This window comes from Fistularia commersonii, chromosome 7 (genome assembly GCF_037954325.1).
Source record: "Fistularia commersonii isolate RoL2024-O1a breed Wild chromosome 7, RoL_Fcom_v1.0, whole genome shotgun sequence".
Classification (NCBI taxonomy): Eukaryota; Metazoa; Chordata; class Actinopteri; order Syngnathiformes; family Fistulariidae; genus Fistularia; species Fistularia commersonii.
In genome coordinates, this window is record NC_141290.1 from 18688446 (window position 1) to 18703162 (window position 14717).

Genomic DNA, 14717 nt, shown 5'->3' on the forward strand with positions numbered 1-14717 from the left:
CATTTAGTTATGAATGACAATAAAAGATGATGGTAAATTAAAACCTTGTGGATCTCAACTAGACAAATGTGGATAAAATTCCAGATTGAGTATAATTCAATAGATAAATAAATATGTTTGGGAAGTAATGGTTCTTGTTTAATCTGTGCTATCACTTAAATTTCAAACTGTAACATCACAGCATAGTAGCCCACAAGAGTGTCTTGTGTGATGTAAACTGATTTAAACCCTCTCTGATTTAACTTTTATCAAGTGTTGTTAACTTTGGATTTATTGAATTACCACCCAAGTATCCATACAGACACATGCTTTGAGTTTCGATACTACATTCATTTATTCAGGCTTTCATCCATTCATTTGATCTGTTTTTTTTTTCTGCCCCTTTCAGACTTGACATTTCAAGGCAGAATAGAGTTCAGTATTACAGCAGGCTTGAAGTCCTTGAGTGGAGAGTTACACGCACACACACACACACACACACACACACACACACACAAACACACACACACACACAGTGTCAAATTATCGCATTGGAGTACCACTGCACTATTAAACAAAAAACGACTTGACTTGAGACCTGGTGGCAAACATTACAATGACTTTTCTGTGTTGAAAATATTTGTCATGACAGTGGATAATGACGGGATTATACAACGAATACACATCTTATATGATATAATAAAAAATACAATTTAAATTTCACTTGATGATGATAATAATGATAATAGTTAGTTGTGTATGAAGGATACAATTTCTGCTGCACTCATAATGTTTCAATTCTAAATCCATAAGAAAATACACACCAACCATTAACACATACAAGCATGCATGCATGCGCACACACACACACACACACACACACACACACACACACACACACACACACACACACACACACACACACACACACACACACACACACACACACACAAACTCACAAGCTCCTATGACAAAATGTCAAGGTTCTAATGAACAATGAGTCTGTTATCATTCTTATTAGAAGTATTTTTATTACTATTATTTTCATTATTATTATTATTATTATCAGTAGTGGTGGCAAGGTGTTGCATGCTCCCCTTTCCTCCCGACCACCTTATTATAGAGGAACATATGAATTATCATTCATTATCATTAAAACAGTAGATATATAAGTAGCAGTAGTAATAATAATAGTAGTATTTATTTATTGACTTTTTGATGACTGACAAGCTAACAAAAACTGAATTAGTTGAATAGTTAGTATTTAGGACATATCACTCATAGTAAATAGTTAAATTATTCAACAAGTTATGTTGTGTAATTTTGTGTTATATGTTGAAATTTTTGGCTCAGAGAGGCGGCTTTAGACGACCAACTCAGCCTGAACAGCAGCAAAAAGCTCACACATTGACTCAGAGCCTGGAACTACGTGGGAGGAGGTATTTTAGACGCATCACATTTAATTTGGTGGAGATAGTAACACACACTTCCATCATTAATCTCCCACCTCTGTGTTATTTGTCAAAGTACGACAACGTTTCTCACCTATAGATATGCAGTAATTATTGAAGGTTTTTTTTTTGATAGGCAGAAGAGACATGCCATCTGTGATTAATTATACAAACCTGATCCCACACTCACCAGAAGTGGCAGGGATGCTAAGTTTTGTTTTTAATTCCGTTTGCTATATCTTTGTATCCAAAGTTTGAGGTAACAAACTTCATATCACAATATTCGGGACATATTTCATTTCTAATATTCTAGAGTAGAATTCCACCGCCAACAAACTGCTGATATTTCTATGTATTTGTATGTATCTATCCATCCATCCATCAAACCCTGCATCCATCCCTATATATTTAATTGCCTTTTTTTAATGTCCTCAGGTAATTTGGAGGGCAAGTTTATGTTTATGTTGAATGGCTTGTTGAAACCTTAAAATCTTTTTTTCAGGGAATTTCCTTTATTCATTTGCCAAAGTCTAAACATTAGTATTTTGCTCAAGAATAATAGCAATAACAGTAATGGTTATAATTATGATGATGATGATAATAATTGGAATATTTCAATCCCTGCAAAGGAAAGATTACTGTAACTCATAGGCATGAAATCAATCTTGAAAAACAGACAATTAGCAAAATATTTCTCACCATAAAGAGGCAACAGTGGATATGGATAGATTCATGCAGAATGAGGCACACACATGAACCATCAAGCACAGATGAGCACAGACTGGGAAAGACCTTTCCAGAAGCATCTTATATTGTTTTGGTGAAAGAAACATTCTGGTGTTCTACTTCCTTACAGAACAGCAAGGCGATAGTTGCCTTTCTTCTTTTTTTAACCACTTCGTCACTTTTTTATTTTTATTGTTTATTTTGGATCTGTGTTTTTTATGTGTACATACCGTAATTTCCGGACTACGAGGTCCATCCATTTAATATAAGCCACACCGGCAAGCTGATTGCTATCTTCATTTTCCTCCTGCATACTAAAACCATTAAAGTCGTCTTGTGGCTGACACTAAAAGGTGTGGCCTCTAAAGTCGGGTATGTATGGGCGATCTCGGATGCTCAAGGTTGTTTTTGTTGTTGTGTTTCTATATCAAAATACTAAATTTCGCCACGTCTCTGCCATTGTTTCCTCATTGAAACACCACGGTCTTCTTCGGTGTCGGAGTTGAACAGCTTCAGAATTCAACGGTAATTTCAATGGTCCGATGTGTTGACGCGAATTGTTTTGGTGGCTTGAAGCTCGTTAGCCCAAAAAAATCCGTAAATCAGCCACATCATTCGCAATGTTCAAAGCGTGTGAAAAAGGTAGCGGCTTATAGTTCGGAAATTATGGTACTTGTTGGGATGGAGGCCTTCATCTGGCTAGTTAGCTTAGCATAACAAATTCCATCATGGTAACTGTTAGCTCCCCTTGGTAACAAGTCTTCAAGCACTCATCTTCATTATGTGACTCTTTCATTGATCATATTATAAATATAATCCATTTACTTATTTACTGTATAACAAGTACCTAATGTTTCAACAGGAAAGTAGATCAAGCTTTTTCAAAATTCCATCTCTTTGTTTGACAACATAGTAATTGAAAGCGTCACATGATCAGCCAATCATTGTGAGCCGTTTCAGTGCAGATTAGATGAGAATGCTAATACTTACCATATGATGTCAGGACTGCTAATACTTACCACATCGCCATTTATTTTGCTTAGCTAACTAGAGCCCAGAGAACATCTATTTTGATATCCTACTGTGGGGAATTTTTAAACACACCAATCCCATAAAAGATGCGGTTACTTTTATGTAGCCATCCTCATTCTTTTCTGCTTGTATTTTGGGTCATTAAAGACAGCAAAAAAACACTTACGATGTTGAAATAAAAGCCAGCAAATAAAGACTGATGCCGCAGCTCTCAAAGAAGCTAGAACCATTTAGTGACATGGATCTAAACTCGGCGTGGCCTTAAAACCAGCCAGACGGAAACTTACTTTTGTGCTACCGCCATTAAAATATTTGGCGGTTAGTGAGGGCTGTGATTAAAGAAATGTGAATGAGTTGCTCTCGAAGTGTTCATCTGGCACTGACACATTATCTGGGGGTCATCACAGCAAGCACTCCATTGTATTATTTACCTTTTTCCTTGCTTGTGCATGCTGTTAACCCATTATTATCATGCTTGAAAGACAGATTGTGGACACATATTTTATGTTTATAATTGAATTTGAAAAAAAGGGGTAAATGATGGTAAATGAATTGTATTGGTAATAAGGGGTAACCGAAGAGGAAGTCATCCATTTTTGCCCTAATGAAGATGCTTTTCTGGAAAATGTGTATATAAAAAAAGAAAGACAAAGAAAGTATAATTGAGAGTCACAGTGAGGAACAGAGTGGCTGTGTTGATGTCTAGAAGTAAACATACAATACCCCACGCTCAGAGTTCTCCACGTGTGAATCTTTCTATCGGAGCAAGGGCAGGTACAGGACGGGATGGTACGGGAAAGGAGGGGTGGAGCCAAAAAAGACAGGACACAGGATAGAGAAGAGACATAAGAGGGTGTGAGATTCTTGTCCAAAATTATGGTGATATCTGAGCAGTTTTTGTTTTTTCTCTGCATATATAAATGAATATATAAATAAGCATGTCAGAACCAAAAATGACTGCAACTCCGGGTAGCATGAACTGTAATCATAGATGTCCAGCCTTTACAACAAAATTCATGATCTTTAGGAGCCTGTAAATGTTAAAAAGTCCTCAGATGAGGACACTAAGTTGCTTCAACACACAACAAACACAAAGTGAGACCAATGAGTTGAATTTTAAACTTGGAAAATTACAATTTCATCATAAAAAGATTGACTATGCTTTAACGATATGCAATACCTTGACCAAAAACAGCTCAAAATTAGCTAAAATTGAAACCTGCTTAAAAGCAGCCAAATCAGGAGAAACAAGAGCCCATCATACCATCATATTATATTATATTTTATTATATTATATTATATACAAAAAAATAAACATAAATTCTTCAAACCTCCAGGTTAGTTGAGGCAAGCAAAAAGAAAAGCTGTATTCAGCTCAACTGGTCAGGAGCACAAAAAGAAACATACTTTACATGACACTTTTCTTTATGCAAACCATGAAGATTGTCATGATGCAAAGATGCAAAACCAGAAAGAAATGTGCCCCTTTTGTGCCAAAGATTTCTTTTAATATGAAGATATTCCCGAATTCTTCCTTATTGTCTTTTTTCTCTCTTTTTTTTTTTTGGTCTCGGGGAGGAAACAAGCCAATTAATTTCTGCCAAACCTAATATTGAGGAGTTGCTGATGTAAGACATCCAGATAGCAACCTGGAAGCTGAACTGGACTACTGGGGAGTTATTCATTTCTAAGAACAATGGTTGGGTGGGGCGAATTGCTCACTTCTATTCCGTCACTGCTGTGAAAGCATTAGGAGGTGATTGAAGAGTTAGAATAGATTAGACGTAGAGCCAGAACAGAATGGATGAGTTATTCGCCAATAAGGACTCGTGAAAATGCCAGTGCAGAGTGGATTATTTCAATTTCTATGAGGTGGGAAGCACAAACAGGAAATGAATGGAATGACTGCGACGTCTCAGCAGCATGTAACACTCTGGAAACTAAGGTTGATAAGGAAAGTTTTGGGTCATGTGAAAGGCAAGAAAATGCTTTGGGTTCTTTGTTTTGTTTTATTTTATTTTTTCAAGCAGCAATATGAGATTAAACAAACTGACTTGTTTTAGCAAGAGATAGATATGCCAAGTCTAAACAAAGTCCTGAAGCCATCTGAGAACTGGACAATCTTCATGGATTGTCTGTTATTATCATGTAACTACACAGGTCAATCACTCCATCATTCAAGAGATGGATTTTATTGAAAAAGACCTTTCAAATAATGTATTTTACTCTATATTGGCCTTTTCAAGTTGATTTACTTTTCTTCACAGTTCAAGAAAACGAACGCTTTTCAGAAATCTTCTTTTTTCTTTTTCTTTTTCCCTGACAGAACACTGCTGAAGGACAGTGGCTATAATTCGATGTTGCATTTCCAACTCAGCTCCATCCACTTATTAGGAAACATAATTTTCTAGTAGATATAGTACAAAATACTTAACTAAAGAACAAATCAAAAATTTCTGACCCATGCAGACAACCCTAATGGATGACTATTATAATCTTTGAAACTATCATAGTGCTGCGTCCAAGGTGCTAATTGCTCTATTATGTTACAATACCATATAAAATACACTTATCGTATGTACTGTATGTATAGATTTGTAAACAGGGATTATCAATAATTGGTAACTGATTGAAGTAGACTTTAATGAGAGGAATCTCCTGCGACCCTGAGTGCAGGATACACAGCAGAAAATGGATGGATGTTTACTTTGTGTGTGTGTCTATAGATATCGGATCAATGATATATTCCACATTTTCCTTGCAGCTGCAAAAAATAAATGATTAATTAAAGCACTACAAATACACCACAGGTCAATTTAAGGAAAGAATAGTTAGTTAACCAAAACAATTTTAGGTTGATACGGATATTATTTGGATAAATTAACAATATACATAGTTAAAAATTCATCAGTGCCATCTGATATCTTTTTAAAACTTGAGCTATAATTAGCTTGAGTTTTAAAAAATATTTCAGATTATTTCCAATTCATATTTCTGTTGCATTGAGCAAAACTGTCAACGTTACGGTATCTTGTCCAAAATCATTGCTGTGGGTTTCTCAGATAATGTGGCATGTATTGCAACCGCAACTGATTAACAACGGTTATTGAGGTAACTGAAAAACGTGTAATTGAGCAGGCATAGAATACAAAGGATGTGTTTTTGTTGTTGTTGTTGTTGTGTCTATGTGTGAGCATGTTTCTGTGTGTGTGTGTGTGTGTTTGTGTGTGTGTTTGTGTGTGTGTGTTTGTGTGTGTGTGTTTGTGTGTGTGTGTGTGTGTGTGTGTGTGTGTGTGTGTGTGTGTGTGTGTGTGTGTGTGTGTGTGAGAAGCTACAGCCCTTGCTCAAAAGTGGCTTTAAGTTGCCCGAGAAGCACAATCAGACCAACAATCCAAGCTAATCACCCACCCACCACAACCACACACACACACACACACACACACACACACACACACACACATATACACACACACACACACACACACACATATCTGCAGATGCACATATGGTGATGTGTCACCATGAGCTTTGAAACAAATTTTTTTTTTATTTGTTTATTAAGTCAAACGTTGACATTACAATATATGTTAAAAGGGGTTCGTTTTCAGACAAATTGGACTTTTTACAAAGCAAATTGATTTTGGGTATGCCAACACAGGCGTTTGATTTTATAGTGCGAGTCACCATTGTCAGCGATTCATCTGTGTTGATTTTGAGTTTCATGTCTGGGTTGTAAATATTGAAGCCTTGAGACCCAGGTGACTATTTGACTGCCAGGAATGAAGGTGAGTTTCAGGGGGAAATGAGCCAAAAGTCACCATTGTTTGTGGAATGTCTGTATTGTCCTGGCAGGTTCTGCTCTTGGCGTCCACATTTTCGATATCCCACAGGGAGATTGTTACAGCAACGAAAAAGAAATAACCTCAATCAGCTCACTCACTCGCTCTTTTCCTTTTTGTTGTAGTTTTATCTTACAAAACCAGCCACTGCTGGCCCCTTTTTTTGTAGTTATTAACGATATTTTCTACTCATTAAACGGAACATATTATCGTTTAATAAAAAGTCTCCTGCCATCTAACAGAAAGAAAAAACTGAATTCTACATGTTTCCAGGATGCATGTTATTCTTCATCTGATCGCATCACATTAAGCTATTTTCCTGTTCAACATCCTGTTCATTTGACACTGCCGTGTCTGCTCCCCTTTGATAGGAAAATTCACCTAGACAATTGGGGTCACAGCGCAAATAATCATCAAATTGTAACTGATTGACTATTGACATTTTGTTTTGGAGAAAAAAGGTATTCCTTTGTTTCCAAGCTGACCATATCCCAGATGGCGCCAAGGTTGGGATTTTTGACTATGTAAGATTCATCATTTTGTCAAAATTTCTGTGCAATTACTTTTTTTCCATAAAATGTTGCAAAAAGTTTCAGCTTGTCATGCTTTAGTACAACTGCAAACACAGGAATGTTTGCTATTTTTATTTTGTTGCTAGGGAAATACTTAAATTAAAATTAAAATTAATTTATGATAGTTTAAGTGCAATAGGGTATTATTATAATATATAAAGATTACACTTTTGAAAAGACATATTTCTTTACATACCTCACCAAGAAACGAGCAGTACATTACTCATGTGTTATTTTCTATGATTTTGAGTCTTTTTTCCTTATCACTGGTGAACAGCGGGATGAACTTTGTCTTCTTCTTTAACACTTAATGCATAAAAAATGAAATTAGTCATTAATTAATTCATTCATTAATTCATTCATCCATTCATTCATTCATTCATTCATTCATTCATTCATTCATCCATTCATTCATTCATTCATTATCTATACTATTTATCCAACACTCTAGGTTGGCTCGAGTCCATCCCAGCTGTCATGAGGGAAGGGAGGTTCAATCACAAGGCCACATATAGAAACATACAACCATTCCTCACTCACTCATATGGGCAATCTGAAGTCCTATATATTTTGGACTATGAGTGCAGATGTGGGGGGAATTTGGAGACTCCACACAGACAGGCCCCTTGTCAGAATCAAACCTGAGACTTCCTTGCTATGGGGGAGAAGTGCTAACCATTGTGCTTTCTTTAATTTAATTTGATTCAATTTGAATTATGAGAAAATTAAAGAAAAACAAGGTAAGTTCCTTTGTTACCCTTTCAGAAAATGTAAGCAATTGCTAAAATAAAATCTCAGGTCTGACATTAAAAATCATCCTCACAGGCTGGCATTATTAATTTATCCGAAGCTCAGCCGGCAGCAACGCCTCCAGAAGCCCCTGGGGACCACCTGGCTGCACAAACACCGAATCCCCATTAAGACTACTAGGCTCGGTCCTAGATCCTCCGCCTCCACACCCCATCACCGGCAGTTTCTCGCAAGCAGAAGTCCACTCAGAACACGTGTCATTTTGAGTGTGGGGGGCTGTTCGCCTCCGCCCAGGAGTTTTGTCCCGGAATAATTTATGAATAAAAACACTTTTGATTTTGCAAAACATGTCCCGCAACCGGATTAAATATAGAGGAAGAGAGAACGCGGTGATGGGTTTCCTGTCTGGATGCATCTCTGCTCTTTGTGTCTCCGCCTTCTGAATGCATCCTCGTTTTTAATACTTGGAAATAAAAGTCCATCACAAAGGTTTCATAGATCGTTCATTTGCTTCTCCAGGCAGTGATGGACAATTTGGCGATTTTGAAAAGTTTTTTTTAAATCTTTGGAGCTACTTTTTTGTTACTTCAAATCATCTATGGTCAAAATGTATGGACATAATTTTGCATATGGTGTTCTCTTGGAGGACATTTCAGGTTTACAGGTTTAGTGCTATTTGAGGTGTCCTTTGTTTACACTTTTTAATACAGAGGTTGGTTTGTGGTTTTGTTTTTCATTCATTCATCTATCCATCTTCTGCATCTTACCCTGCACTTAGGGCCACGGGGATGGTGGCGCCCATCACCACTGCTCATTAGCAAGAGGCGGGAAAACCCTTGAGCGGTTGCCATTTTTTTTTACTTTTTAAGTCATTTTTCAATCATCTTATGCTGAATTTGGGAATTTTTTATTTGATTTGATTTCATTTTATTGTGTCCAAATTTCTCAGTGGGACTTTAATGTTGAAATAATTTAATGTTCCAACAATTTATTAGAACTAAATTATAATTTTCAATCCAAAGTTAAAAAGTTAAATAATTTGAGGTCAATATATGTTTACAAGTCATTTCTTGGATGTGTGTTTTGCAAATATTTTTTAAACTTTTATGCAGAATTTAATGGAAGTACCACAGCCTTTGTTCCAGAGACTTTGACCTGCTGCTCAGGAGCACTTCTCATTTTGTAAACTCATTTTTACACGTCAATTAAAATGTGCGGCTTATGTCTTCTGCCCTTCCTCCCCACTCCCCCTGTCGCTGCAATTTTCTCTTTTTCCTTCCCCTGTCACTCGTTCAAATTTGAACCATGACTTGGTCCAACCCGAATGGGACCTGAATTCAACCCCAGCCGAGACCAGACGGATCTGATCAGCATCTCAATCGTTCATCCCCAGTACGCCAACTGCCACCGACTTTGTCCTCCAGTTGACCTGTTTTATGTATATTATATCCCGTTAGTCTGGTTAGCATTTCATTAGCATATTCGCATGACCCTCGGGTTACCCAGCGCCGCCCTTGTTTTCCCTCCTAATTCTTTTTTCCTTGCCTACACGCATCGCCTCCAAGATCCCCTTGCAGAAAATTGCCCGAAGTCTCCCTCTACGCCGAGCCCCTCCAAGCCCCTGATATTTCTCGGATCGACTCTTTATCGGATTATGGACAGATCGACCCCTTGTGAACTATAAACCCACAAGGTTATGTGACGGGAACTCAATGTTTCAAGGAGAGCAGTGTAGACACTGTATTTATTTCTCTGATCCAGACCAATAAATGACAGTTATAGAAGAAACTGATTCATATACTGTATTATCATTCTTATCTACAAATATATACAATTTTTTTAGATATAACTACAAATACACATACAGATTCAGATTCAGCTATATAGAGGTAAAGATCTAGATAGAGATAGACATAGACATAGACATAGACATAGACATAGACATAGACATAGACATAGACATAGAGAAATAGGTATAGTCTTTGACACACCTTGACACAAACACACACACACACACACACACACACACACACACACACACACACACACATACACATGCACCTTCTCATTTCATTGAACTATAAGCTACTTGAGAACATAGACTGAGTTGACCATACCCAAATCTGCAAACATGCTCTTCATCATGAAAACGTTTTGACACATACCTTGACCTTTCTTTGCCACTTTGGCAGTTTTAGTGATCCTTTCTTATTTTTTGTATCTTTTATATTAATTTACGTGACATATATATATATATATATACAGTTATTTTTGACAAAGAGAATATTATGTCTGTCAGAATTTCCAACACTTTGAGATGATAAAAGTGATTCCTGGTGAAAGGTGAGACACAGTCTTGGGATGGATGGATGGATGGATGGATGGATGGATGGATGGATGGATGACAGAGAGGAAGAAGAGGTAAAGAAGAGAGAGGTAGGTAATGGTTGCAGGCCAGGGTGTATGTTTAAATACACACACACACACACACACACACATATGTGTGTATATTTGTATATGCGTGTGTGTGTTTCCACGATTTCCATAAATTTTATGGTAAAGGGATAAAAAATGAATCTTTTTTTTTTTCTTTTAAATTTAAAGGGGGTTTAAATTTAAACTGTACTTTCATTAATACTCAATTTTAGTGCAGTTCTCTTCAGTTCAGACTTGCATTTTGAAAAGCCAATGTTCAATTTTTTTTTAATTTTTTTTTTTCTGCTTTCATATCTATATTTGTAACTCTGAGAACCCTTTTCAATAATTTGTCAATTAATTGCTCTACTTTTAAGGTTCAATAATTCCTCATCTCGTGTTAACATTGAATTGCCTGTATTAGTTTTATATAATTCAAGCTTTTGATGAGTTCAGACAACCAGACTTGTTAGATATTTCCAGATGATGACTGAAACATTTAAAAGATTCAAAGAGTTTATTGGTAAGCGTTTATTATCAGCGTAAACTACGTTTTTTTTTTTTTTTTATTTAATATTTTTCCAGAGGATGATCATTTGTGTGAAGGTGGTGATAGCTTAGTTAACTTTTCAACACTTCCCTGATGTAACATTAGAAACATTAGTATTAGTTTCATCCACAACATAGCTGCCCTTGCATGGAATGGCGGAGCCCAAATTTGATTGACATGCTCTAATGTCTCAACAAAAGCAAAGAGTTAATGTTGCTCGAATTTACCGGTAACACCTCTTTGTGGAGAATAAACTAGAGAGGTGTTAGTGTTCATAGCTATGCTGCTAAAACCTTTAAGTAGTTTGCTTGTCTAAACTCCTGGTGGTCCTTTAATACAGAGACAGGAAGTAGCTCAACTCGTGAAAATCCAAGTTCCAAGCCGTTGGTTGGTAGGCGGGGTTTATTTACCTGCGCTTGAAGGTGAGGACTATGCCAAGAAGGATGATGACAAACATCAATATCCCCGCAATGACACCGGCCATCTTCACTGTGCTGTCCACCTGCTTCTCTGGCTCGATGGCATCTGAGTCCTGGGTGGACGCACCTGGACACACACATACAAACACACACACACAAGCACACACACAAAAGGCAAGCACATAGTCACTGGTAGGAAATGGAAGGGACACAAACGCATGTAGCCACACACACAAATGATGTTAGAAACTCATGCAGACGCACACATACACAAAGAGGTGTGTATCCTTGGTGGCAAGATGAAATTTGTACATTCAGTGAGAGGCAAAAGCACTCGGGGAAGATCCTTGAAAAATAATGTCAACATCAGAGCACATGTCACCGAAACACACACACATACACAAAGGATACACTCCTCGGGAGAGACAGCAAGGTTTATGACTGATAAGGAAAATGTCAAAGGATGGCCTTCAGCTTCTTGTAAATGGCATATAAGTCATTATCATAGAGTGAATGAAGTTTCAATTACCAGGTTATAACTCTCAATGGCAGTTCACCCCTTTATTTGATGATAACATAATGAAAATTATGATAATGAAAATAAATAATGGATCATAGCATAGAGTACATGCAAAAATGACCAATGTTTTTTCTTTTCTTTTTTTCCTCAATTTTCCTTTATCAATTATAAGGATGATCTGCCATGTAAGGGTATAAACACAAACCTCAAAGTTTTAGTGGCCATAGTGATTTCCTCATTCACATTCAAACATGTTTGTGTGAAGAGGGAGAGGAAGCGAGTCCAAACCATCCAACAAAGAACAAATGAAGGTCAGGTGGTGAGCACTTATTTGATGAGATGGGAAGGAGTAAACAAATTAGACAGAGAAAAATTCACACGAGCAAAATATGCAGTGTTGTGTGTGTGTTTATTTATTTATGACAATATTTTTTGATGTGCTATAAATTACATTTGAATTCTATTTTGGATCCCTTAATGATTATCATGTTAGATTTTTAAATGACTTCTAGTCAAGTTTATTGGGTTCGCTTCAACCTCAGTATAATAATAAAAATGGATGCATAAATTACCCAACAAATATATCCTGATGATTTTTAAGCAGCTTTACAAAATTATTTTGATTTGATTTTGCTGAAACAATGAGTGGCCCCGCATTAAGTTTAACTCACTCATAAGATGTATACTGTATCATACACGAGCACCTGAATTGAACATCGATATGTATTATTTCATTATCATTTGCACCGTGCATTTCAAAGTTTGTTATAAAACAACAATGAAAAAAAGCACATTTTTGTTATTATTTTATTGTAATGGAGAAGAAATATGGATGAAAGTATCCACAACTCAAATCTATAATATTGATTTAATATGAACATGTTGGAGCACTAACAAAAGCAAACTTTTTTCGTTTTTGAGTTTGAAAATCTAAAAATATTGCTTTTATTTATTTCACTTTTCATCGAAATCATTATTTGTTTATTTATTTCAATTATACGATTATTTTATGATGATATGAATGGATTTTTCTTATTTATTCAATTTTCATTCATCTATTCATTCATTCAATCATGAATTTCCATGTCTTACAGTCTTCCATTACATTCTAAGTAAAAATTTGAATTCATTTTTTTTTTTCTTTTTTTGTGCGTGTATGAATGACTTTTTAGAATAAAATTGATTGAATATGTACTGTCCACTGAGCTGGAAGCAGCTGTAATGTCTCTTATTTCCAGGGACTGAATAAATGTACAAACAAGACACAACAAGATGAAATTATGACTTTAATAATAAATAATCAAAAATTTGACTGAGTGCATTAAAAGCACATAAGAGTTGGCTGTCAGAAATGAAATGTTGATACTACTTGAAACCCTGACATCCCTGTGAAATGTTTGGGCTTGGTGTCAGAGATGTCTTTGCTGAACGGGCTTTTGATTTCTCACAATGCGAATAGACCCACCCCAAAAAAGGGGGAAGGGACGTGTCTCTGAAGTTAACCCAGAACTTATTTTATGCATCACAGGATTAAAAGGTCTTTGTTTAAAAGTGCCAAGTTTTCCCCATATGGATGGGGGCGTTGCCACAGGCAACCAAATAAAATGAGAGATAACATCATTTCAGAAAGTTAAAAATGAATATTTAAGATGCATAAAGGGAGCAGAAGATGGATTTTTCACAGAAAGGGGAACATGCTCCCCGTATGTGATCCAAAGTTCTGAGGGAAAGTCTGAAGATTCACGCAGGGCTTTAATAGCCGAGTTTTTGCCCAAACCCTCCGTGGATAAAGAATATCGATTCAAAAAGCAGCAGCTGCACTAACCGCGTCAAAGCACCGCAAACCTTCACCCTGCAGGGGGCAGCAATGCAGAGCCAGTGATGAATATAAATATAATATAAATATTCAGGCCAGTCACATTTCAGTTTGCCAACATCGTGAAAATGAATAATGATTCGGTTAAAAGAGACATGTGTTTATACATCCAAGAAAACATTGTCTCATGGTGCCGCATGCCCAGCATTTTCAAGGTTGAAAAAACAACTACCAATAAATAATAATAGTCGAATGAAGATAAAACTAAATAAAATAGAGAACATTTAATCCGTTAAATTTAATTATTCTGAATTATTTGTATTCCCTGAAGGCCATGTAATGAATGTTTGCGTGACATATAATTTTCTCTTATACATCACCTCCTTGTATCTGTCCTCACTGGGGAGGAAGGTGAAAGGTAAAACCAGGAATACTCAAGAAATATAATCTAATCAAAATGGGACAAAGATTATTATTAAGATTTTGGTTTTCTTTTTATTGTGTATGTTCAAGTGTAGAGAGTTGATTTCTCAATATATATTTCATCCAATGGATCAACATAGTTAAAAAAAACATTGGTTTGTAGGCGGGGCTTATTTGAAAAAAAATCTGTTTTTTCAAGGGAAAAACACAAAGTCGAACTGCATG

The 14717-nt window shown here is 36.3% G+C and overlaps 1 protein-coding gene across 9 annotated transcripts in view; it reads right to left on the reverse strand.

The window, feature by feature from the left end:
• The window catches only part of ptprt (protein tyrosine phosphatase receptor type T), a 293148-nt gene that overhangs the window by 88218 nt on the left and 190213 nt on the right, over positions 1-14717 (reverse strand). For 6 of the 9 annotated variants that reach the window (XM_086150165.1, XM_086150164.1, XM_086150162.1 and 3 more), the window contains one exon: positions 11725-11860. In XM_086150165.1, coding sequence (XP_086006291.1) covers positions 11725-11860 — 136 coding nt within the window. Of the gene's footprint in view, positions 1-3911; positions 3945-11724; positions 11861-14717 lie in introns of all 9 variants that reach the window. The other 3 variants (XM_086150163.1, XM_086150159.1, XM_086150161.1) reach the window with 1 other exon arrangement.